At 42.9% G+C, this 26249-nt stretch overlaps 1 protein-coding gene across 11 annotated transcripts in view; it reads left to right on the forward strand.

The window, feature by feature from the left end:
- EPHA5 (EPH receptor A5) overlaps nucleotides 1-26249 on the forward strand; it is a 209362-nt gene that overhangs the window by 41789 nt on the left and 141324 nt on the right. For all 11 annotated transcript variants that reach the window (XM_050896101.1, XM_050896099.1, XM_050896100.1 and 8 more), the window contains one exon: nucleotides 12461-13124. In XM_050896101.1, the coding sequence (XP_050752058.1) occupies nucleotides 12461-13124 (664 nt within the window). The remainder of the gene's footprint in view (nucleotides 1-12460; nucleotides 13125-26249) is intronic.

Raw genomic sequence — 26249 nt, forward strand, 5'->3', positions numbered from 1 at the left:
CTTTTCAACATCAGAGTGCCATTTCTTCAGCTGTCTAACTGCTAGTGGGTATGTGTTTTGGTAAGAAGAATGATGTCAATTAACCACGTAACCTGTAGAAGTGCTGTTTCCTATGCTAATTAGTTCTTCCTCTGAGAATTGTACTTTTAATTTATTTTTTAAAGTGCATTCATTCATCCTTTTCCTTTCAAACTTCAACACTTTGTGAAACACACATCCAATTTCACTGAAAGAGCCTGAAGCTGAAGAGACAAAGATTGAAAGGGGGTTGATTTCATGGTTTAACTGCTAAATAATGATGAAACTGGGTTTGTAATTTCATGTTTGTGCGAAGTGGTCAATCAGTCCATTTTGTAGAGTGAGTGTAAGGCCTACAATAGGGTTGGGCAAATAATGGTCTGTAGTTTCTGTGCTGAGTAGTGCCTTTCCTCCCAGGGACTCCTGAAGATTATTTAAAACTTTTTTTTACCAGAAATGCAGGCTACAGATGAGGATTATCTTGCCTAGCAGTAAGATGCTGTTGCTGCAATTCAGCTGTGTTATGTCCATAAGCTGCACAAAACTGAAAGAAGCTTTCATTCAGTGATGGGCCTGCTGTGAAAGTGTCTCTTCCATATGCAAGTCCAAAGGAGGTCCTTGCTTGTGGTTTTCTGACTGGCCCTGGGCTGGTAGGGGAGAAGAAGCACTGAAAGGAAACACCGAAGGCTGGAGCTGTGCAGGATGGCAGATCAGAGAGTTTGGGGTGGCCAAACCCAGCGGGTCCATCGCCACCTGGGATGAACAGACTGTGGCTCTGTGCACTTCTCTTCATTTCCCATCTTAACCTGAATCTTGTGCTGCTCGAGGAAGGGTTGGTTGATGGCAGTCTCTTTTCTCCTAAAGAAACATAGCCCCTTCCCATGTCTGTGTGTTTAACTATTCCTACTCTACTGCTCCAACTTCTAACCCACCGTTAATCCCAGTGTACCCTGGATAGAAAATAACAGTAGTATGAGCTTGTAGCTTAATTGAGCAGGCAAAGACCTAACAACAGACCAACTCATACATTTTCTGTTTCAACTTTTTTTGATAGTTTTTCCTCTGAGGAACTGTATGTCCTCAGCATTTCTGTGTTCTTCCCCTCTGTGCCTCAGGGACTTGGGCCTGGAACAGCCCCTCGTTGTAACCTGATGAGAGGAACATATATGAACCTTTAATACCTATATATTCAGTCTCTACTCCCACATGGCATACACATGTTGGTGCTAGCTGTAAGCTGCCTTGCTTAGGTGATGGACATGTGTGGCTTGCCATGGGCTAGGCTGCCTGAGCAGATATTTTCTTCTGAAACTTGTCCAGATCCCCCTGAAGGTTTCAAATGATGGAGGTTTGACTCCTGTGGCAAGTTCTCCCTATGGTTGGTTACCCCCTGCCCCCCCCCGCCCAGCTTACAATAACTAAGTTGTCTTACCTTGTCTTCAAAAGCGTTTAATTTAAATTCCTGGATCTTTTGTTGGTTAGATGAAAAGCAATCTCATAACAGAAATTTTCTCTTCATGTAGGTGTTGCAGTATTACTGTCAAGTTAACACATGGTTTACGTCTTGGTTAGGTAAATAATTTGAGATTTTTCAGTTTCTTCTGAAAACTTCAGCAGCTTTCCTAGACTTTGCATTATCACAGCTGGTTGCTGAAGCAGCATTTATTTTTGCACTCTAGACATCTCAGCTCAGTATTTAGCACATGATTGTATTTGCTTTCCTAGCCGTGGCATGTTGATGTTCAATTGGTTCTTCAGTGGTTGTCAGACGCCAGAAGAGAGTGTGGAGTAGCAGGAGGTTGCAGGTGAAGAAAAATAGCTGATGAAGTATGGAACCTCTCCAGAAATGTATCTTTTCTGAGATGGTTAGGATATAGGACATCTGTCATAAACAAATGAGCACATCCATGTTTCTTCGATTCCAGAATTAAAGAAACATGGAGGTCCAGATTGCATCTCTGTCCGACAGATTTACATCCTTGTAATTCTGGTGCCATATTTAAATAGTAACATAAGCCTGATGCAGTGGGAATTAAATCCCATAGGAAAAAAGGTAACTAAAAGTTTCATTATGTTGTGGAATAAGCATAACAAGCATCCACATGTATAATTTATTACCTATAGTGGGTAAGTACTTAACAGTCATAATAAACTCATTCTGTTCATTCATTTTTAGATCTTAGTATACTGATTCAGACCTTAACTGAAAGTGAATATACAATCAATGTGAGGCTTTTTATGCTGGTTTAATAATGTAGGCCTGCTGAGGATCTTTAATTAAATAATTATTCTTTGTTCAATCAGGATAGATTGCTTCACTATAGGGATTACAGGCAGGAACATGCAAAGTCCACCCCGAACTGATCATGTTTTAGCTGCTAACTATAATCCTGCGTAAGTGATAGTCTTTGTTGCACAAAGCAGTGAGAGCAACCCAAAAACCAGGAAAAAATTTTAGTCAGATATTAAAAATGTAATGCCTAATTCTGAGGTGATCAAAGAAAAGCATGCTAAGACCCAATTTGCTCGTGCTGTGAACAAAGTTACACCTATCTGACAAATGAGAAAAGTGGATTTTCTGCAGGGTTCAGCTTCAACAGCTTGTTTGGTTTTGGTGACAGTTGTAAGGTGCTCAGCATGTAGGGAATTGGAAAATCTGGGTTTCGGTTTTCTTACTGGTAACCTCATGTATTCAAGAGGTGGCAAATGGAGCTGTTAGGAGGAGGTGCAATAAATTGCATGGTGTGTGTGCCTGCTATGCATGCCAGTTCCCATAAGAGGGTCTGCACAGGCAGAGCAGCCTTCTCATTTCTTCTGTCTGAGTGTATTGGAAATGCAAAAAATCTGTTTGGCATGGGGGCTGCTGCTTGTAGCATCGCAGTAGGCTGACTTTGGATGGCCCCTGCTGCCGTGGCATGTCATTAATGCAGCTCACGGCGGCTGGACTGAGAGGACTTCAGTGTTTATTAGGGGAATATAATCATTTAAGCCTGAATAAGCTTCAAAGCTCTAATGTGGCTGTTTGGCCAACAGAAATGAGATGTAAATTTGTGCTGAATAGCCACTGATTACAGAAAGATGATTAATGCAAGATTTAAAGTTGATTTATGGGTGCAGTTGTCAAGGCCTAAGCCATGAATGTAATACTATCTCTATGAAAAGCTTTGGGTAGATTAGAGACCAGGGAGCAGGGGCAAAATAATGCATTTGCTGGAGGGTCTGATATGGTGTATGGGCCATCTATAATCTAGTCAAATTTGGTATATGCCTGAGAGGTTAGGCTTTGCCAGCGCAGCACATGGATAATTGTATCACTCTGCCTGAAATATTAGAAAATGAAGAAGTTTAATCTGTTTCATTTTCGTTAAATGCACTTTTTGGTCAAGTATTTTTTCTCTTTTACTGGAAACTCTTAAAAAATGTTTCCTCACTTTCAGGAAGTTATAGCTAGCCGATGACAATGATAAAGACTAAGGATTTAGTTTAGTTTTTGCAAATTGTCACTTTTGTGTCCATTAAAAATAAGCCAAATGCTTTGTGTTATTCCAATTTTAGTAAACAGAAGCTCCAAATAAATTTTGATTTATTTAAATACTAGGACAACATGAAAGTAACATGGAAAACTTCCTTTCTTGCTGCTTTTGAAAATTGTTCTGTGAACCTCTTGGTATCATCAGATGATGAGTAACATGAACAGTATCCCAAAAGCTTTGAAAATCCAAGCATTTGGTTATAAACCTAAAACGTATGCCATACTGTGAGTCCTTCTGAAAATCTGCCTCTGTCAGTCTTCCAGTGTTAAACAGTGTGGTGTCAACACTGTTTGTTATGGCTTTTGTTAAATTGTTCTGCAATAAGTGTTACATTAAGCAGTGAAAAATGATTTAATGGTATTGTGTTTCTTCATTGCCTCTTTCATGCTCATCTCCGTTGTCTTACCCTCGATTGCTGGACTGTGGTTTGAAATGGATGTTTTAATTCAGAAGTACAGAGAATTTCAAACCTTTAAAAAAAATAAAAATGGGGGGGGAGGCAGGGTTTGCAAATAACGCATTGCTTTGTTCTGGGAAGGGGTCAGAGCAGTCTCTGATTAGGCATGCTGGAGAGGGGCTGATGCTCCTTTTCATTTCAGTTGTGCTAACCTCCAGCTGGGTTCTCCTTCCATTTGGATTCTGGTCCTGACATCTTTCATTGATCATGCAAACGATCAAAGTCTGAGCAAAACTTCTGTCCCATTTTCATTTTTTTCCATTGCACCTTGGTGTGCAGCACTGAAAAGTCTAGGTGACTTTGTCCTGATGTTTCTTCATTTTTCAACAGCTTGAATCATGCAGGTCTCTGAACAGATAATATATTTCATCATAAGCATCTACTGCAAATAATTTTTAAGGTTTTAATTGCTCTTCTTTCGTACAGGCTTGCTTGGGTGGCACTTGGTTTTGCAAATTACTGCTTGTGTTTTGAGATGCTATCTCAGCTTTACAGAAATCTGCATTGTTTCTTATCTTGTCAGTAGTGCAGAGCAATCCAGGAACTGTCAAAACTTTTGCATTATATTACATCAAAGGAGTTTTACTGAGAAGTCTGCTGCCCAGCGTACTGTAGAAATAGAAGGCGTGGCAGCAAACTTTACATGCATATTTCAAATATAAAAGAATACTGAAGAATTGTTCAAGTAGCAAATTCAAATGTTTAAACAATAGGACCTGATGATTATGAAATTCTTCATGTAACTTTAAGTGACTCTGATATGTCTTTACATCTAGCACTTCTTGAGAGGAGCAGTCATGCGTAGTCTCACAGTTTCAGTGTGGGTCTTTCCTATTTGGTTGTTTTTCCTCAGCTCTGAGCAGTGTGACTGTGTGAGAACCTTCCTTGGTATTACTTCGTGGAGGAGGATGATTTCTAGCACTCCTGATTGTGCACAGAACTTTGAAAGCTTGACCCAGGTGGAATTAAAAAGATCCCAAACACTGTAAGATACGGAAGTATCTGCCCAGATGCTTAAGTTCTCATGTCTAAAAATTGCATTTTTTTTAAAGCTGATTGCTGCTGCTGAGTTGTTCTGAGTATTGGGGCGTGCAATTGGCAGCAGTGGAGCTGGGATGGAGCATGACGGTGCTCTGAATGTTCATCCAACTCATTTCCAGTGTAGTTCTGTTTTATAGTGGAGACGAAACATTAATCATTCCCCCATCTTCGCTAATCCCTCTGCTGCCCTCTGTCACAGTGCAAAGCAGTACATAAAACCTTGGCATCGAGTGAAATGGAGCCTTGTTAAATCTTGATGCAGTGGTGAGTAGCTGTTAACATGGAGTAAGGCCCTTTTTCTCTTAACACCTTTGCTGCCTACATGTTGAAAGAGGTTGTTCAGAAGCACATGCCTAGCTGTTCCTTTAATGTTGCTGCAGTGAGAATTTGGTCTTTCAGGTTTTTTGACGGGGGGAGCAGTAATGGAAGTGACTTAAGTCTGCTTTCTGCTAGGCAAGTATCACATGTGGGATAGCAGGGAATATGTGAGTGTTTGGTTAATATAGAGATGGAGAAAAAAGTTCACTAGTCAGATATGGCATGTCTCAAAAAGATGCTTTAAACTTCCAGTTCATACCTCTTTGCAGTTTACTTCCCCCACTTATGTTTTAGTTTATGAAAAATCATCCTTAGCTTCTGGCTGGGAAATCTCCTGTAATGATTGAGGAAACTCACATTTACTTCAGGTAATTAACTTCAGGATATTCTGAGGCTGTGTGTAAACCGGAGTGTGCAGCTTAGCGGCCAGAGTAGAGTGGCATTGTAAGAAACAGCAGAAAACTGCAATCCAGTAGTAAAATGAGAAGCGTAGCCCAAAAGTTGTATTCTTAGTTGTTTTTATTTATTTTCCTAGTTGGACAAATTGAGGGGAATGTGCCAAACCAACAGAAAATGTTAAGTTCCTTCTTTGGAAACTCAGCTTTTAAAATTAATTTCATTAGACCAGATTTCTGCCTGAGTAGGGAGGTTAATCAGATCCTCTCTATCCTGTGTGTCTGTTATCCATTATGTTTTTTGCTTGACTAGTAACTGCTGTCAATAGGAATATATGTCTGTATGTATAAATGTCTCGGTTGTAAAATTGCCATCCAAATGAGGCTTGAGCCTCGGGTGCGGGGAGTATCAGATGTATGGAAATGGTAAGATCCCAGGCGGTTACAACTGCTTCTGGTATTTAAAGGTTTTAATAAACACTGGGCCAAATATTGTTTGTATTGAACTCATTGCAGTTTCCTTTTGACAGTGGCTCCTGCCCTTAAAATGAGCTCCAAACCCCCAGAAAACAGGCTGAGGCTGTGTAGGAATCTCTTCACCTTTTGCATTATAAAAGCGGATGTTGGTATTGGAAAAGAAAAGCTTGTCTGTACAAGTAATAAGTTTTTTGTTGTTGTTGTTTTGGTAGCTGAAATTAAAAAAAGTGTGTTTGAGGTTGAAAGAACTGGTTTGGGTTACTCTAGAACAGTTTTCATATTAATTTCTTTTTCTTCTGCCCTCTATTTTGTTTAAATTCAGGAAGATGGTAAATACATCGTTTGGGAGGCTGTCAAAATCACTGTTTTCCCCTTTACTGATATTTTTTTTTTGTCCCCTTCCCTCCTTTCCTGACTTGGTCCAAGTACATGAATTGCTTTGGTTTCCTGATTATTTTTATTTCAAATTTGTGGTTTACTGGAAAAAGTCACACGGCTGTGGTTGGTGTCCTTCCACTGTCTGATTAGTGCAGGGCAGGAGGGGGGATGCCGCGGGGCTATCCCAGTGAGCAAGCATCCTGCCCTGAAGCAGAATTTGAACTTTAAGCCTGAGTTGTCACACTGGCACAAATGCTTAAAAATTGTTGGCTAAGAGCTCTGTTTAAAACAGGATCCAGTGACCTGGCAGTGGTGGAAGAGCTGGGCAAAGCCATTTTGCCTTCTATTCTGTCTGGAGGTGGCATGTAGTGGGCACCATTTATCCTGTAGATCTTGAGCTGCTTGCCATGTCTCTGCTCTACTCCTGGTACTGCTTCTCCATCAGGAAGAGCAGACTTGCAAACTTGCAGCATTGTGTCAGGTTACCACATTTTTCTTCTGCTTGAGAGTGGTTTGGATCATTGTCCCTCACTGTGAGACAGGACCAGGCTTCCCAAGTGCTCCATCAGGTGCTGGTGGACTCTGCCACGATCGGTAGGTCATATAGGTTATACATACACGTCTTGCCAATGCCAGCGTTCAATACAGAACTGTTTTGCTCCTGCTAATCCTGAGGTCAGCATCACTTTAGAGGGGGCTACAAATAAGGTGACTTTTGGGTACTTTCTATTTTGTGTTCTTGTTCTTTGAGCAAGCAAAACCCTTTTTCTTTTAATGAAGACTGAAACACCCCCAGCAAAAGCAAAGAATCCTTTTATCATACGGCTCTAGAGCTGAAAATCTGAGCAATGCCATGCATCACAGGGTGTGTTGATAAAACTGGCAATATTGGTGGCAGGCTTTGAAGTAGTTGAATTTTGGGACTGGTGTGTCTCTAAGTGGTGTTTTGCAACAGGCAAGATGGTGACACAGCCTTATTTTACAGCTAGCACAGCCCTGCAAAACCTTCTGCAGTACAGAAAGAAAGATGCGTAGTGCTCTGCCTGGCTTTCACTAGAGATTTAGCCTTATGTGACCTCACTGAAGTCACTGAAACTGTGCAGTGGGGAGCCTGCTTCTTACTTGCTTTAACTTTGTAATACGATAGCAGGTGGAAAGCCAGCAGGCAGCTAAAAAAAGAAACAACAAACCCAAGTTTTTGGGTTTTGTGATGGGAGGAGAGCTGCAAAGGGAGGGAAGGAGCAGGTTGCGAGATAAAGTTGAGTAGCGGGAGGGAATGTGTGTGTGGGAGCTGAGCTGGAGGCTATTGATTGGCAGCCAGGTCTTAACATCAGCTGCATAAAAGGAAATCGAAGAGACTGCCCAAATATTACCAGAATGAAAGGCAGGATAAATTGCACAGAGCTGAACGCTGGACTGGTCTGCCCTTCTGGAAGGGCGGCAGGTCTCCCCTTTTAACTTTGTGTAGGGATTGCATAGCCCACGCCACGCTTTCCTCTGCACCAGTGTGTGCTCATGCAGGGCTTGACAGCAGGATTTTGGGGTCAAATTACCCTCCTCTATTTGTGGGCAAAGCGTGTGGAGTATCTCAGATACTTCCACACATTCAAAGCCTGGGATCTGAGATCTGTGCCAGGCTTGCCTTTCTCCAAAAGAAAAAAAGGTGAAAATGCATAAAACCTTTTCCAATTTTACATCTTTGTGCCAGCAGATACCTGAATTAACATGAGCATGTTGCAGAGCTCCGCGTGGTGGGGTGGAAAATGAAATGGGAGAGGATGAGGCTTCTTGTACCCAGGGAGCCTGTGAAATAGGTACTGGGAACAGAGGTAGGTTGCACATTCCTTGGAGAGAGGGAGTCCTGCTGGGAAGGTTCCAGGTAAGTCTTAGGAACCCCTTTGCTTAATGCTCTTAAGACTCTGAGGATTTTGCTAAATGCCTAATTTCTCTTTCAGCAGTGCTAGGATGCATGGAATTAGGAAAGAGGCTTGAAATTTCCACACCACCTTTAGTGGCTGCTAAAGAGTGAGTTACTGAAGACCAGTAACAAAAATTCTGCTGGTGGGGGGGAACCAACCCAAAACAAAACAAAATAAACAAAAGCTCTGAAACTTTCATCCTCACTGTCAGTATTTGGTTTTGGGGCAGCAGCCTTTTGCTGTGCTGTGGTAGCAAATTGCAGTCCTGGAATCCCGGAGATTAGAAACAAGCCCGAGTAGCAGCCAGCTGGTGAATATGCTTTAAAATTGTCTGTTTAACCCAAGGCTGCTCCACTGAATGCTTTTTTAGCTCTTGTATTTTTAGTTAGATGTGTGATATCTTTGGCCTTTCTATAGGCCGACAGCCTGCATGAATTGCGTGCTTTCTATTGATGGAGCTGAGTGCAGTCTTTAGCTTCTGTTAACTCGCCAGCAGTAGCGTACTGGAAATTTCTGATTCAGGAATAGGTCTTCTATAAATGATTTAACATCAGGCCATTGAAATGCATGTGTGTTTTCCTTCTTAGGGCTATTAAAGATGTAGAGAAAACATTTAGCACCAAATTAATGGTTGCATTTTTGTTTTAATCCTGCAGATGGGGTTGATTTATATCTCAAAAATATGTGCCGCAGAGAGGAATTATAATATTACACAATTTTTCAGTTGTACTTAATTTTTTTCATGCCAGTATTTTCAGCTAGATGCTGTCTTTTTAATGTGGTGAGTTTTCTTTTTCATTAACCGTAAGGCGCTGCATTTCATCCTCTAGTTTGTATTCCTTTGTTGGTTGAAATACTTGGCTGAGGTCTATAGTGATTGGGAAGATGGGACCAGGCAGAAGGTGCAGGGGCTCTTACCCCCATCCCTTCTTGTGGAGGGATGTGAAAGCAGAAGGGTGGTAGGCTGCCTGCAGTCTCTGGAGGGAGGCAGATCTGGCTGAAGAGAAAGAAATGGTGCACTCCAACATGCAGATAGGAGAGAAGATGATGGGATTAAATGACAGAGCAGAGATTTTGCACAATAGTGGCTGCTCTGATAAAATCTGGTTGGCTTTCCCTTGAGGATTATACAGAGATAAGCAGCCTTAGCTCATTAGCACCTCCCTTTCCTCTTGCTCTCTGATGATTGCTTTAGGTTTGATGGCAGGTGGTGATGGCAGGACTTGCTCTGATCCGGGGTGCGGTGCTGGAAATGCAGCACATCCTGCAGCCTGAGATGTTAGGTCATGTGCCATTTCTTGCAGCTGAGATTACACTCTAGCTCAGTTGATGTATTTATGCTTGGACTTTCCTCCTCATGGTGTTTAGTGCTCTCAGTGCATGAAAGCAACCATTAGAATCACTGGATTTAGTTTTTGGAAAAATGAGCTTTCTTATACTCCCACTAACACAACTCCTGGAGCAGCGATGGAAATGAGCTTAACTTCATAACTCTGGAGAGCATGATGGTCTTTGAAAAGTGATCTGGCAAGTATTAAAGAAGAGAAGGGATGTTTTTCGATATGCCTTCAAGTTAGATCACTATGATGTTACTGCAACATCACAGTCACTGCAAACGTCAGTTCTCTGGAAGAAATACACATTAGATGCTCCCTAAATGTTGTACAGAGTTACACTGTGTACCTTGTGCCCATCCATACACATCCCCACTTGCTAAAACTGGTCTGAGCAATTTCCAGTCCTCAAATGCTTTTCACCACCTCCTGCTGGAGGTTAACACTTCTCCGTATCTGCTGGTTGATGTGTGTGATTGTTCAAGTGATCCTCTGACCTTCAGCCAGAAAAAGCAGGGGTTTAAAGTCATTAAGGTCCTTCCTGGGCTATATTGGGATGTGCTCACCCATGCCCTGGGCTGATTCGGCAGGGACCTCTGCCTGGGTCTGGGGCAGTGGAGGGATACTCTCCCTTTTTCATCAAATGGAGAATCGCCACTGTGATAAAAATAAGACTTCACATTTATGTACTGTCATGTTAAACGAATCCACTTGGAAGCATATACGTACAGCATTTTTAGCACTTAAATTAACCACAGCAGTTGAATAGTGGTGCTTTTCTGCTTCTTAATTTCATGTATCTAAACCCACCCTATTTACTGGAATGTAGAGAAGCTAGCTGCAGATTTGTGCTATCTTGCATACTTTTCCTGTGTGTTTTCTCAATGGCTCTACTCTTCGTAATTGTTAATTGCCTCTCGTCAAAGTTAGGCATGAATCCTGCACAGATCTGCCTAGCTTTCGCTGCAGGCATATCTCCAGCTAACTCTGTGGCACTACCAGGAAGAGCGAAGTGACAAGTACATGTTAATCACAGTAGGGTCATGGCCTGTTTAAGCCTAGGGATATAAAAAGGGTTTAGAAATGAAAATACTGCTTAGCATGACAAAAATGTCCTCAGGTTAGGTTCCTCACTCGGAAGACTGGTGGTACATGTGAACTCTGCACATCACGGCAGGCATGTCTTGCTGGAATTGCAGAAGTCCCCACTTTCACATCCTAGATCAGGGAGGAGAGGAAATGCTTTTCTGCTGGTGGTATTTATAACTCATTTTGGACTGTAGCATCAGGTTATGTTTTCATACCACTTGTTGCTGCCATTTTAATTTTAAATTAAAGAACAGCACTTCCCTTAAAAAAAACTTCATTGTTATGTTGACTCTGAGGGTGTTCCCTATCAGCTCTGCCGTAATGGCATCTGCTTTGAGAAGGGTCTCAACTTCATCTCAGGCTGTATTTCCAATGAAAAAAATTGGCCTTTGGCCTTAGAAGAGATGCAGCTTGGAGTATAGCTATTACCTTGTACTGGAGCACCTTTAAATGATGCTCTGTGTGTTTGCTTTGTGCTGTGTCCGCAGCTGTGACTAGATGTGGGCAGCAATGCTGAGCAGAGGATGGAAGAGGCTTTGGGAATTAAGCCCTTGGAGATGAGCAGGTCAAAAGTAGAAGGGAACAAAACTGAAACCATCACTGGTTCTCCTGAGTTCTTTGCTGTACTTACATGGGTTAATCTAATCTCTTAATGTGACACTACAGTTGTCAGAAGCAGAGAGGAAACATTAATGTTGCGTCTCTATTGTAGGCGCTGATGCAGTGCTACTGACTGTGGTGTGCTGGATCAGGAAAAAGCATTTCTTCCAAGTGATGCACTTCAGAGCATGGCCAAAATAAAATGAAAAAATAGTTGCTACAATTCCCACAAACAGCTGCGAGAAGTTATTTGGAGCTCTGCTTAAAAACCTGTGTAGCACACAAACAGCTCAAGATTTGCAGATCCCTGTAACCTTTATTGGAAGTAATCTTTTCTTTGCATGAGCAGGAACTCCTCTGACTAGCACACTTCGGGAGAGCAAAGGCCCGTTAATTTCATATATCACTCTGCTCATTTTCTGGTAGGCTGTTTGGTGGGGGAGAATAGCTTGGAGAAATGTGGTTGTCCTCATTGCGTTGGGCAGTGATTTGAGGATGTGGTAGAAAGGAGCCCGGGGGAGCAGGGACAGACGGACTGTAAATAGCTTTTTTCTCCTATGTGGATGCATTGGAAAAGGCTAACTCATAGCCCCATCTGCTTTTGTTTTGTTCCCTAACAAAGTACTAGTGGACAAACCCAGCAGTATGTTTTCCCACTTCTGAAATGTCTGAAACAAAAGGTTTTAACTAGCATCCTTTTATGTTTCTAAAGGGTCTTTTGTCTGACTTTATCAGGAATGTATCAAGCCTCTAGTATGGAAAACTTTGCCATTTAAAACACTTTTTCCCACCTAAAAGTCCTCTTGAACCTCTGAAGCCCAAGGTGCTTTTAGATGGGAAAGCTTAGATTTTGTGGGAGCTGTAACTTTTTTAAAAAGTAATACTTTTCCTTTTTATACAGTGGGAAGAAATTGGTGAGGTGGATGAAAACTATGCTCCGATACACACATACCAAGTATGCAAGGTAATGGAACAGAATCAGAACAACTGGCTACTGACCAGCTGGATCTCTAATGAAGGGGCGTCCCGCATCTTCATTGAGCTCAAATTCACCCTGAGGGACTGTAACAGCCTTCCAGGAGGACTTGGGACTTGCAAAGAGACTTTTAACATGTATTACTTCGAATCAGATGATGAAGATGGGAGGAACATCAAAGAAAACCAGTACATCAAGATCGATACCATCGCTGCTGATGAGAGCTTCACAGAGTTAGACCTTGGCGACAGAGTTATGAAGCTAAACACAGAGGTGAGAGATGTTGGGCCCCTAACGAAAAAGGGATTTTACCTCGCTTTCCAGGATGTGGGTGCCTGCATCGCTCTGGTCTCCGTGCGCGTGTACTACAAGAAATGTCCATCGGTGATCCGCAACCTGGCCCGCTTTCCTGACACCATCACAGGAGCAGATTCCTCGCAGCTGCTAGAGGTGTCGGGCATCTGTGTCAACCACTCAGTAACCGACGAGGCGCCGAAGATGCACTGCAGTGCTGAGGGGGAATGGCTGGTGCCCATTGGGAAGTGCTTGTGCAAGGCAGGGTACGAGGAGAAGAACAACACCTGCCAAGGTAAGGGTTTGCAGGGAGGGTGCTGTGCTGAGGCTGCCAAGGTGATGTGCAGTGTTGGCTTTCTTCTCTTCCATGTCCTTCATGCCTGGTTGAGTTGACAATGGTGGGTTGGGTTCTCACTTCCACTGAGGTCCTTTGAATGACTGTGACAGCATGAAGGGAGAGGCCTTGGCTGGATGTAGTGGGGCTTGACACCTATGTACGGGTCCTTCCGGTGCTTACAGGGCTGTGGACAAGGAGAATCTGGCATGCCACTATTACCTTTGGAACACTGTACTGTTGGGTCTATGAGGTGATTGCAATCTTATCTGTTATTTAAAGCTTTATGTTATTTTTCCTCAATATCGGGGTTTTCTTATGAGTTTTAGAAGCTTGGTTTCTTTTTTCTGGACTGTACCACGGAATGTTTGAAGTTAATCTCCCTATGCAAGATGCATTTTGGTTTTGTATTTAAAGGAGTATGTTTTTCTCTATCACTCTATGGGGGGAGTGGGAATTTGATGTAGTGTGAGTTGATTGTTCTTCCTCTCTGGTAAATAGTTTAATACAAAGCTGCTCAGCTGTTCAGAGTTAAACCTAAAGGCCCACTGATAAAAATGCTTCCATATGTGCTGAATTTTTCACACAAGTAGCTGGCTGAGGTTCCTGAGTTGCTGGTCAGCATAGGTCTCCTGAATCATTAAGGGCCTTGTGCAAGAGATCTAGGGTATCTGAAGCTCAAGACCTAAAAAAGAATATTTTTAAAGAAGTGCAACATACTCTGAGAGTGTATAATCTCATTTTATGGTTTGCTGTATTACATGCTTGTTTATAAAATATGCCCTTCCGTTTTAAGTATGTAACAGGTAGCTTAATTGATTTGGACATAAAAGAGAAGGGGAAAGAAAAAACGATTTCCATGCAGTTTGCTTTTTGCAAAATTGTTATATGTTCATCATCAGTCCCATCGTAATTGCCTTGTACTTGCAGCCACTTAGTAATAGATAACCTGTGGGGAAGACAGAGGGATTTTGCTCCAACCAAAGTCGGTGTTGCATTTTCTCTTCACGTCACTCCAGATGCTCACCATTGGTGTTTGTAGTGTTGGTGCAAAGGATAGATCAGTGCATATCCAAAGCAAACTGTGACCTTGATCCTTTAGTCCTCGGTCACACACTGTGCCCCTGAAGATTACATAGTCCAAGTCTCTTCAAGGGTTGACTTGGAGAGAAAATGTAGGTATGTTTGTTTTCGGAGAAACCTCTAGTAAACAGCATGTGGAGTATGCTTTTTGACGAGGATAGTCTCCTTTTTCTGCAGATGTCAATACAGCAAAATCTGACTTGGTTTTGCTTTTCCTGTGCCAATAAAGACACTTCTCCCATTTGGGGGGGAAGAAGAGTCAGACTTCATGTTTGATACTGCACAAGGAGAGCTAAGATCAACATTAGCCCAAGCTGAAGAAATCTAGACTGTCACAGATGAGGGATGTGGGTCAGATCAGCAAGGATCTGCTTCATTGTGGCTAAAAATACTGTCTCCCAAAATAACATGCACTGGTTGGGTGCTATGCCTAGACACTGACTTCAGTCACCTGTAAGAATTTTTGGAGGAAAGGGATACATCCATTAGTCACCTTTCAAATCCTGCCCTCACGCAGCATGGGATATCTCAAAGCACTCTTAAAGATCTCAAAAGCAAACAAAAAACAAAATGCAAAAAAAACCCAAATCAAAAAACTGGACTGGTTTAAGCTAGAAACCTTGAGACTATCTTTGAAGAGCCTACTGTGCCTGTAGAGCAGCTGGATCTCTGGTAGTGCTGAGATAGCAATCTGGGGTGTGCTTTCAGAAGACCTTAGTGATTTGAGGTTCTGCTTTCCATTTTGGGGTGTGGGTTGTTTTTTTAATTTTATTTTTCTTAGTCAATTGAGAGGACAGCGTCTGGCCCTGCAGTTTATGATTGTGTTAGGTACGGCTGTGATCATAGTTTGGACGTGTAAAGGTGCTTTGTGGCGATGTACCCTTGCCCTTCTGTCATAACGCATACTCACATAAACTACTCTTATACTTCACCTACAGCTGCACCCTCTGCAGGAGTTTATCACTTTAGTTACTCTAGAGCTGTTAAAGCCCATAATTCTCGTTTGTAGGAAAGCCCTAAATTCCATCACCAAATCAATGGGACGTTGGGATCCGAGTACCTATGGCAGTGTCTGTTTGAGGGCCCCATTTGGATGTACTGTGTTTAACCCAGGTCATCCTGCCAAGCGTTTCCTGCTGGTTGGCTCCGAGATGCTCAGTGGATAGGAGACGTTCAGCCTTAGGCCATTCAGGAGGTCTGCGTTTAGCAAGTATGGAGTTCATGCTGCTACCCTGTGTGAGTAAAATGCTTTGTTTTGGATATTGTTATATTCACAAGGACGAGATTTTTTCCTAGGACAGTAAAGTTAAACTTTGCAGCCCATAAGCAGAATAAGTAACACCAAGAAAGGTCCTATGTGCTTGTAGATGCCCCCCCGCCGCCTGACTGGTGTTTAGGAAATGCACTCCATGCTCCTGGCTGACATAATGATGGTCTTGGCACTTTGTGGTGTAGGTTTGACAAACACCTAAATAACTTCTGTCCTTTGGTTTGTAAATCACTTGGGTGCATCTTGCAAGCGGTCTAGCTGCTTGCTTTCACTTAAGCATAAGCAGGTTATTACTGACCATGCTTTGCGAAACATTTTCAACACAGAAGAGCCTGGCTTTGTTTATTAAAATTTCTCTTGCAAAGATGACATTTTCCAAGCTCTAGTGTCATGTCTGGACAGAGCAGACTACACTCTGTTATTAGAGGTGATGTAAATCCCAGTCACCCTCACAAACATATGGGAACTATTGAAATCCCTTCTGCCTACAAATCATTAATTGGCAACGATGTTCTGAATTCATCATCTTGTCAGCAGGGTTCCTGTTTGAAGAAGGCACTGACAGTAACAGCTGAGCAATTTCTCTCACTGGGGACACTGAGGTTGTAAATATGACATGGTCTAATCTCCTTATATAATGTGCTCACTCTCCCAATTAATATAGGCAGCTAGGTAGTAGTTACTGTAAAGAACCCAAACTACTTGGATTTTTTACACCTTCTTTGGCAACATGGCCCATTTATCAGCAACTGCTATGGGACAGGTAGAGGTAAACTGTGGCTGTTTTGGAACATGTTTATAAAGGACCAGTGTTAAGGTTCATTATTCACAAAAATAAATTGCTGTACTAGTTAATAAGAGAAATGAAAGCAGTTGCTCTGAATTTCCACGCTGGTTTCCAGAGTGGTGATTTGGCACCACTAAAGGACTGATGGTTATTGGCTTTGCCTCAGTTCAGCCCGTGCTGTCTGAACTGGTCCTTGAGGAAAATGCCCAGTTTCAAGTGTTTGGCCAATTTCAAGTCTCATAATGGTGGTCTCCTCCTTAGCAGGCAGTACTCAACCAAAGTTGAGGGCCAGATCCTAAAATGCTGTAAAACTTAATGTAGCGCCACTGAAGTCTCTGTCTTTACCCACTTAGGGGTTTGGCCAAACAATTTCTTATCTGCCCCAGTCTATGCTTTCCTTCTTCCTGCAGTGGTATAGGTGAGTTTTATTGTAACTTCAACTTTAGTTGCTTACTGCATACAGCAGGGCTCACCATTGGGGTTTGAGTAGGAAATGAATAAAGCCACTGTGAAAAGGGCACCTTCTGGCACTTCTCTTTGTATTCATCCTCACCTTCAGCCCAGTATGTTCTGTGAGACGCAAGAAGTGCTTATTTTTATGCCTTTAAAGGCTCTGGAGCCCATGCTACTGGAAGGGAGGGGATGTTGATGTGTTATGCTAATGAGACCCAAATACACTCGCAGGGGTGAGGTCCCGCTAGTGACGAGGGGGCTGCAGAGTGGTAACTGCGGATGTAATTGATTTGCAGAGCCTGATATTTTTTCAGCTGCTTTTAGAGCTGAATCACAAATTAATTAAATATTTGAGGTTAAAAAAAAAAAAGAAAAACTGAACTGAATGAGAGCCAAGCTGAAAAGGCGAGTAATGAGTTCAGGAGGTCACGAGGCTCTCCTTTCCAAGAATCAGTGCATACTGCTACTTCAAGAGACATCAAAAGGAGTACAGCTGGTTTTAGCCAGCTACAAGGTGTGGACAAGATTACAGATGTTAGAGGTGGACAAAATAATGGAGGAAAACTCAGTGAAATCTTTCTTTACCCTTGCCTTCTTCTGAGGAAGAACTTTGAAACTGAGGGCTGGAGGGAGGATGGGTTGGGGTATGGTTTTCTGGTTTTAGAAAGGAATTGCTGCCAGAGGAAATACTTGGATTTTTTTTTTTTTTTTTGTAAAACAAATCTAGAATGTTCAAGCCCTTCTGCTGTCTTAAATATTGATGTTTGTTTGATTATTCTTCCCTTAATCAACTTTGCTGAACATACCTCAATGCATTTACAAAACAATATTTATTTTAGCTGATTGTTCATTACTTGTGTTACGATTCAGCTGAACTCTTGCCAAGTGAAATGAGAATTTCTTACAGAAAACAAAGCCTGCAGAAAAACCTTATGTTTGCAGGTCTTTTATTCTGGATATAATTAAAACTAATTGACATAGGTATCTAGCTTATGTAGATCAGAAGTTTACCTGCCAAATAATTTTTCAGGTGATTTTGTTGCTGGCTGATTGGGGGCGAAGCAGAGAAGCACTCTCATCTTCCTCTGAGAGTGGTGCAATCCACGCAGATGTTTGAACGCACTTTCCCAGAGCGGTGATTGCCCCCCTGTTGATCAGCTGTTGGAAGGATATTCGGAGGCAATTGTTTTTTTGCAGCTGTGCAGGAGCAGGCAGGCAGAGGTAGTGACCCTTGGCTGGTGGGTAGCAGAAGGCACTGTCTGTGGAGGGTTGGGAGGCAGCTGAGGGCTTGCAAAGGTGGTGATGGCAGAGCCATGCTTGATGACTATCGTGTTTCTGTGTCTGCACAGCAGCTATCCCAGAGGCCTGACTTGTGAATGAAACACATAGCTGATACCACAATAAAAAACCCCTGTATTTTTAACAAATTCACTGTGTGTGGTTTCCTCAGGTGACGCAGTGCTGCAGCTCAGCTGTTGCCTTCCCTGTCCCCTTATTTCTAGGAAATGGAAACGTGCTGCTGCACAGGTAACCTTATTTTGGAGCTTGGGCTTTTGGTCTGAAGCAGCCACTGTTTGTTTTCGCATCTGATGTAGGCGCAGGAGGGGGGCAACTTTTCTTCAAGCCCCTCCACAACTTGCCTGCCTCTCCACCTCAGGTCAGCTGAATTCTCGCTCTAAACTCCTTGTTATGGATGCTAGAAAGACAGCATACTGCTAAATCCTGCCTGTTTTGTGGGACGCTTCCCACCTGGGACTCAGGTGAATCAGGCAAGTGTGCTTCTACCCGTGTGGTGGAGTGGAAAGCAAGCAAAGTCCAGGGATAAAAAAAAAAAAAAAAAAAAAATCTCTTTTTAACTGTTCTACTGGGAGGTGATTACATGGCAAGCAAAACATTGATGGAAATACTCAGTATATGGAGAATACTGAATTTGGAAATACAGTTGCCCCTCCAGGGAGTTCTTTGCCCATCATTCATACTTCTCGTGCATTTTTCTGATTAAAACCAAATTGGCTGGGAGTATAGCATGGTAGGTGTTTATATAATTATGAGCTGAAGTGCCTAGTTAATTTTAATTAGGCACAAAACCAACCAGTGTCAGAATAGCTGAATTTTTGGCCACGCAGTGTGTATTATCTTTTCAAATGTAAAGAAAAGCACTTGAATACTACATTTCAGCAACAGGCAGTTGTCACTGGAGGGGGAATGGATTTTATTTTGTAGAGAGGTGTGTGCATGTATATATTTAGGTGTTTTGTTCTGCAGCTGAAGTAATCAACAAGAGCAGGGAAATGTTTTCCACAGATCAAACCTGTGCTGCAACAGGATTGATTAATATTACTCTCTTTGTTTCATTTTGCATGTTTATTTGCCTTCATTATAGGAGGCACAGTATCCATGTATGCGCAATATATTGTGCTTTGCTAATGAGTTGTAACCTTCTGCACTACCTGGTAAACTCGTAACCCTGATGACTCTGAAGATCTTTCCTCATTCTGCAGCGATGCTTTTAGGCCATTACTTTGACTAACTTAACCCTACTGTTCTTTGCAGTGTGGCTGCTGTGCAGTCACCTTCCAGAAGGACAGTTAAGGAGTACTTTATTCCCCCCACAAAGTATAGATTGAGCGGTGCAAATAAAGTAAGGTTTGGAAATAGCTCCGAAAGTGTAAACTGTGAAGGTCATGTTTGCTTCTTAGCCATAAGATATTTTGGGGCAGATCTTAGGGTATGCTTTTTAGTCTTGTCCTAGATAACTAAATGATATTTACTTGGATACTGACTTTGTTTGGTTTTAGTGTTCTTGAATATTGGGTATCCATTGGTAGCTTAGGGAATTTCTTAAATTATGGGATGAGAGGTGTTGCAGGAGAAAAGGAGTGTTAGCCACGGTGCCATTAGGTTCCTTTGATTGCTGCCTTTGACTTTGAATTGGTTGGAAACAGCTTGCCTATTAATTGTGGTTTTTAGAAACAATTAAGGACTCTGCAGAAATACTAAGGATAAAGTATATGAATGCTGGTTGGCAATGCAGTGAATTTAATTGCCTTGATTTAAGATATGGCTGTCCCCAACTGCCCACTCTGTCCCATTGCTGGAACCTGCTGCTGGCTCTGCAGAACTGTGTAGTCTGCCCATGAGCTGATGTGACCACTGGAGGGCTTGCTTGATGCCCCAGCCTGGGGGCAAGTAAGAAGTGGGCATTATCCCTGGATGGTGATCTTTAGCAGAAGGGTGGCTGCAACCTCTTGAACTGCCAAGAGTCTGCCAGAGCTTGTTTGCCAGAACCTTCATTCCGCCTAATTTATATGGGGTATTAAAATGAAGTTGTCACAATTTGGGTTTTCAGTTTTGTGTTTCTCATTTAGAAACACTTAGCAGTAGTTAATGATGTGTTAACATTTCAATAATAAGCTTTTCTCTCTGCATGCTTTATATCTTGACCATTTTAACTTGCTTTGGGTTAACACTGAGGTTGAAATCCAGGCTCCGCAGAAGGCGGCTACAATTGTGCCTTGTATGAACATTCGCAGCTTTTTATTTCATTTTCTTCAGCTGGATAAACTTGTATCCCATATAAGTCTCCTGGTTTCGGCTTGGATAGAGTTAATTCTCTTCTTAGTAACTGGTACAGTGCTGTTTTTTGGATTTAGTGTGAGAATAATGTTGATAACACACTGACGGTTTAGTTGTTGCTAAGTAGTGTTTATCCTAAGTCAAGGATTTTTCAGTTTCCCATGCTCTGCCAGCAATCAGGTGTGCAAGAAGCTGGGAGGGAGCATGGTCAGGACAGCTGACCCAAACTAGCCAAAGGGGTATTCCATACCATGGAACGTCATGCCCAGTATATAAACAGGGGGGAGCTGGCTGGGAGGCGCGGATCGTGGTTCTGGTATCGGTTAACGAGTGGTGAGCAATTGCATTGTGTATCACTGGGGTTTTTTTTCCTTTTTTTCCCTCTTATTTTTTTTGTTATATTCCTTTTCATTACAATTATTATATTTCATTATTATTATTGTTAGCATTATATTTTACTTTAGTTATTAAACCATTCTTATCTCAACCCACGAGTTTTACCTTCTTTACTGATTCTCCTCCCCATCCCACTGGGAGCGGGGAGGAGTGAGGGAGCGGCTGTGTGGTGCTTAGCTGCTGACTGGGGTTAAACCATGACAATAAGGTAAGTGTTCAGTAGACTGCAATAACAGCAAAGAGACTTTTACACAGATGTCTGCAGAAAGAGGTGAATCTGCTCTTCATGTAAACAGAGATGCCCATTTATTTTGCTGGAAATTTGCTCATATTCTATCACTGAAGCAGCTCATCTAGTATAGACATGATGGTATCCACGAACAACACATGGTTAAGGTTGTATTGAGCATGGTACTGATGTGCTTTCATTTTTGATTTCCCTCAGGGTGGCTATGAGGTTGTTAATACTGGAACGAACTTGAAGAGCGAGGTTAGGTGTTATATAAAGCCCAAACTGTATACCAAAACAGATTAAAGAAAAGAAAGGCAAAAGAGGCAATGCCAGGCTTGTGGATGTCCCTTATCACTCTCATGTACCTGTCTTGTCTTTATAAATGTATGTCCTTAAAACAGCTGAAGTTTGAAGAATTGGGATTTAAGATGACAACTTTCTTCTCACTGTAAATGACAGTCAATCAAGTTAAGGCCAAGGAAATTCTGCACCACCACCCCCCCCCCCAAAAAAAAAAAAAAATCCAAGCTCCAAGAGCTGCAGCTCAGTGGCATTATCAGGACAAATCCACTGGCTGGAGGGTGAAACAAGGCTGTCCCTGCCTGCATGCCTCCCCGCGCTGCCCGAGGTTACGTTCCTAGAAGCAGGGTGGGTGGGAGAGGATGCGCATCTGCAGAGCATCTTCATCTGCGTCTTCAGCCTGGCATCCTTGCACAGCCCACTGTGGTGGCAATGGTAGTGGGCTCAGCTCCCATGGCAGGTTTGCCTGGCCAGTGTGGCATAGGAGGCAGCGCTGGCTTGGAATGTGACCCATTCTTGCGGTGAGACTTGGTGGTGTATCCTGAGTCAAGTCCTCATGGTAGGCTTTGAGTGGCTTGTGAGTAGTTTCACTGGCACTTCAGACGTGACTATTTCAGTGTGAGGAAAGAAATAGTTAATACAGACTATTAAAAACATTTCCAGGTCACACAAAGGGCTTTTCTCTGTTGGATCTTGAAGGATCTGCTTTATGAAGTAGGTCAGAGTCACTATTCATCATTTAACAAATGACAGGCTTGGGCCAGAGGCTGAGTTGTTCAGTGCCAGCTAGAGCCTGAACCAGGGCTCTGGGTGTCAGTGCTGTATTTGATCCCATGTGCTCTTTTTATGGTCTTAGACTAACCTAAAACCCTTGTAAGATCATTCATCTCCAGGTGGATTCATTGGGAAGTAACAACAAACTTAGCATTCCTCTAGAGCTGGAATTTGAACAGAAGTTGTCTTTGCAAAAGGCTTGCTTTTGTACCTCAATTAGATGCTTTCCTTCAAAAAAAGTTTGGCCTGGAGGTGCATTTTCTGACCAGGACTCTCATGTCAACTGGAGCCTCTGCCTAGCGTGGAAGCTGTGCCGAGGAGCTCATCTCTGCCCGAAGGTCCCTTTTGCTGCCAAAGCCTCAGTGTTATTGAGTGCCAGACCCTCTGTGTATAGATAAAGCATCCCCTGCCCCAGCAGACTCTCCGGTTCCTCTGCACGTGTGTGACTAGTATTACCTGAACAAAGTGAGCCTGCCTAGGGAGCCAACATGATCTTTATCGAACTCTGGAGTCACGGTTACCATCCACCGAGTGAAATGGCTGCCTCCTGCGTGATCATAAGGGTTGCTCTGCTACAGTACTAATTCCCCAAATGCATTAGAGGTCTTATGCTGAGTTGGACATTCTGTCATCCCATTGCAACAGTGACAGAAGTCACAGCTCTGCCTTCGAAAGCTGCCTGGAAAGGAAGCTTTTTAATTACTGCAGAGCCAAAGGAAAAGCAGCTCCTTATGAGCGTGGGGAATGTGCTAATTTGGTATTCGGCGGAAGCAGCCTGTGGATTACAGCTTCCCAGCTCTGAGCCACTTTGCAGATAGCCTGCAACCCAGGCGGTGACAGAGCCAGGACTGTGGACTTCATTACTACTGGGGCTCTGTGTGGGTTCAAGAAGCGCCAGCGATGATGGGATCTTGAGACAGGAGCCAGCGTTTTACTAGTATAAATCCAAGGCAAATGGCCTTGTAAATTACTGGAAGAAATCCGCAGCAGGGAGGAAAGGGTTCAGGATGATGGGGAGGTGCCATGGTTAATTGCCAAGGTCCACGTATGCCCTGTGACCCTGTGCTGGTGGGATTTCCTGCATTGCAATGGTTGACTTGCAGCAGATTATCTCTCCAGGAGGAAACCTCTAGAGCAAAGTGTCTGCAGAGGGAATGTGAGGTAAAAATGGCTAAAGGCTCAAGAGTACTGTGGAAAACCAGTCATGGGACCCTCCAGTACCAAGTCAGATGTTGCTCAGGGCTTTTGCATGCATATGAGTGTGCTGGTAAGGGGTAAGTGTACAGATGATGGGATTTCACTTTTCCTGCCCTACTTGGTTTTGGGGCTGCTTTTTGCCCAAGCACTTGATGCTCTTTCAGTGCCAGAGCAGGTGATCAGCAAGTGACTCATCCTAGAAGTGAAATGTATGGAAATGGCTACAAAGCTCTGCAAAAAAAGGCAGGTGTCTGTCTTGCAAAATAATCTTTCCCTCTCTGCCTACCCAAAGTCCTCAGTCAGGCTCAGATAAAAGGTTTTCTCTCCTTCCCGTGCACAAGGCTGGCCCATATTATTTATTCATTTGTAAAGCCTTTTTTTTTTTTTAAAGAGCTTTTACATTATTTTCCTTTGCTTTCACAGTTCAAGCATGATTTAATATGTCAAAACTTGTTTGCTTAGCTGGCCTTGATTGTCTTGTATACTTCCACTAAAACAGGGCAGTCATCCTTCTAGGCATGCTGCTGCCCAGACAAATGAAGTGTCACGGCAGCTAGGACCTGCTCTTGTGTTGTGACAGCAGTAGCATCCTCCGACAAAGCTGACAGTGGGGAATTTAGATGGGGGTAATGTCTACAGACATGGCTTGGGTCAGAGCAGTGTGGGCCCACACAGGTGGATGCAGAGACAAGCTTATGCTCGAGAGACTTAATCGATCATTCATGTGCAAAGGCATTTTGGTCCAGATTGAGAGTCTAGCTAGTACCAGAGAGAAAGAAACCATCCTGTTGGTGCCTGCACTGGTGAGCTTGGCAGAAATAGCACTTGGAGCCCTTGCTGCAGGGTAGTGCTGCCAGACTAATACATCTGGGTGCAGGTTTCCTGGCAGAAGTGAGTTGCAGTGTGATCTTGTGCTTTCTGTAGTCGGTGGGGATTTTATCATTGATTTTGGTGGGAGGGAGATGATAATCCTTTATAATATATTCTTAACAACTGAATGATTTCCTGGCCTAGATCTTTATTAAGTGTTGCACTGACTGCCAGCAGAGCACAGCCTATAGGATATAAATTTAGTTCATAATAATTGATGTAACTCAGATCAGACCTGTTTCTCAGCAAGTCTCCTCCATATCTCCCAAATATCAGAGAGTTTCTGGCTCTGTGGTTGTCTTTCTCTCATCTCATGCAGGGGGACGCAGGCTAAAGTTCATCCACGTGTTTCTGCACTGTGCTTCATTGAAAAGAGTAGGGAAGAGGTTTTGAGTCACTCTTCACTCTTATTACAGTTTAAAATGCCATGTCAGCCCTTCGAGCCTGCTTGCAGGACTTGGTACATCATAGGAAGCCTTTCCTAAGCTGCTGCTGTGGTGCTGTGTGCTCAAATGACTCTTGCTCTGCACTTGGCATCCTCATTGTTGATGTCTTTGGACTCTCGCCTCCTGGATCTGTTGGTAACACAATACTCAGAAGTCAGGTCAGACATCTCCTGGTGCTTTTTTGCTGGTGTGCTACGTGGAGTTTTCACTCTCTGGTGTGTGGGATGGCTGCCAGCTGGAAATCTGGTGCTTGGGGACAAGTGAAATGATTGTATGAGTCTGTTATTGACTGAGCTGTAAGCGTGGCTAACGGCATTGACAAGAACTGTGTCATCCTGATGGTGAAGGCGGCGAGTCACGTACTGGCTCTGAAACGCAGTGTGTTAAGTGCACTGGTAGATGGGGGGCAGTGCCCCCTGCCAGACCCTGCCCTTCCAAAATATTGTAGGGTACTGTTTGGTTTGGTGGCCTCCCAGCAATTCCCAGGGCAGAAGGATGCTTGGAGAGAGCCAAAAAGTCTGCTTTTTTCCTGTTTTGTTTTTTTTTTTCCCCCAAGATAAGACTATGCTAGATCAGACCTTGGTATATAAAGCAGTTGGCCAGTGTTATCTGAAAACTTGATCCCATGACTGTGTAAACTTACAGTTGAATGTACGCTTTTACAAAAGGTGTTTATCAAGATGCCTGTGCATGATGCCTTTTGTGTCTTTGATCATGTCTGCACGTGCAAGTAGTTTGCTGCACTTTGTGCGCTCTGTGCACACAACTAAGAACACAGTGCTTCTAACGTGGCATGTGTGTTTACTCTAGTACCATGTGTAGCTTTGGGCTAACAGGAAAATGAGTATTTTACAAGAAAAGCAAGACCAGCCCAAACTAGAGTCAGTGTTTTCAGGTGGAGGCATTTGCTTTTAGGTTGGAGGCATAAAAGCATTAGTTTAAAGTTCATTTTCAACAAGCTTGGTGTAAGCGTTTTGCCACTCTGATCGGGGAGAAACCGAGGCTGTGCAACAGTCGTGCTGCAGTTATGTCTGTAGGACATCTGAGTCTGCAGAGGCATTGTGGGATTTAGTTGGAGACACATTGTCACTGCCTGAGTGCTGCTGGCAGATGGGTGAGGGCCTGTGGAGAGCCAGGCTAGACCACTTCTGGTTGTGGAGTCCCCTTCTGTGTTTTGCATTGTGTACGTGCATGCAAACAGTGTGGGCTGTGAATATAGAGAAACAAAAATATTCTTTCTGAAAGTTTATTGAGCAAAGGCTTCTGGTTTAACAAATTCAAATTTTACATATTCCAAAGACTGATTTCCAGGTGCCATTGGGAAGAGTGTCAGGCCACATTCAAATTAGCCTTATTGTTCCATAATATCTTACTGGAGTACAAGGTTAATTAGTACCATAGGCAATATGCATTATTCATCACAGCAATCAGGCTTTTCTTCTGTTGGGCTGTTGTATGCTGCAAATGTTTTCCCTTCCAATAACAAATCCTTGATATATTATTTTCATATTTAATCCTGCCAAATCATATTTGTGATATATAAATTATGTGGGCACTCTGATGCTGATGGAAAACATTTCAGGTGTCAAAAGGACTATAATTTTAATGTTTAACTCCTGGCTTGCTTGGGCATAGACCTCCAGGACCATGGGAGATAAAAGATGATTTTATTAATGCCCATCTTCAATCTGACCCAAACTGG

The sequence above is a fragment of the Gymnogyps californianus genome, chromosome 4, assembly GCF_018139145.2.
Source record: "Gymnogyps californianus isolate 813 chromosome 4, ASM1813914v2, whole genome shotgun sequence".
NCBI lineage: Eukaryota > Metazoa > Chordata > Aves > Accipitriformes > Cathartidae > Gymnogyps > Gymnogyps californianus.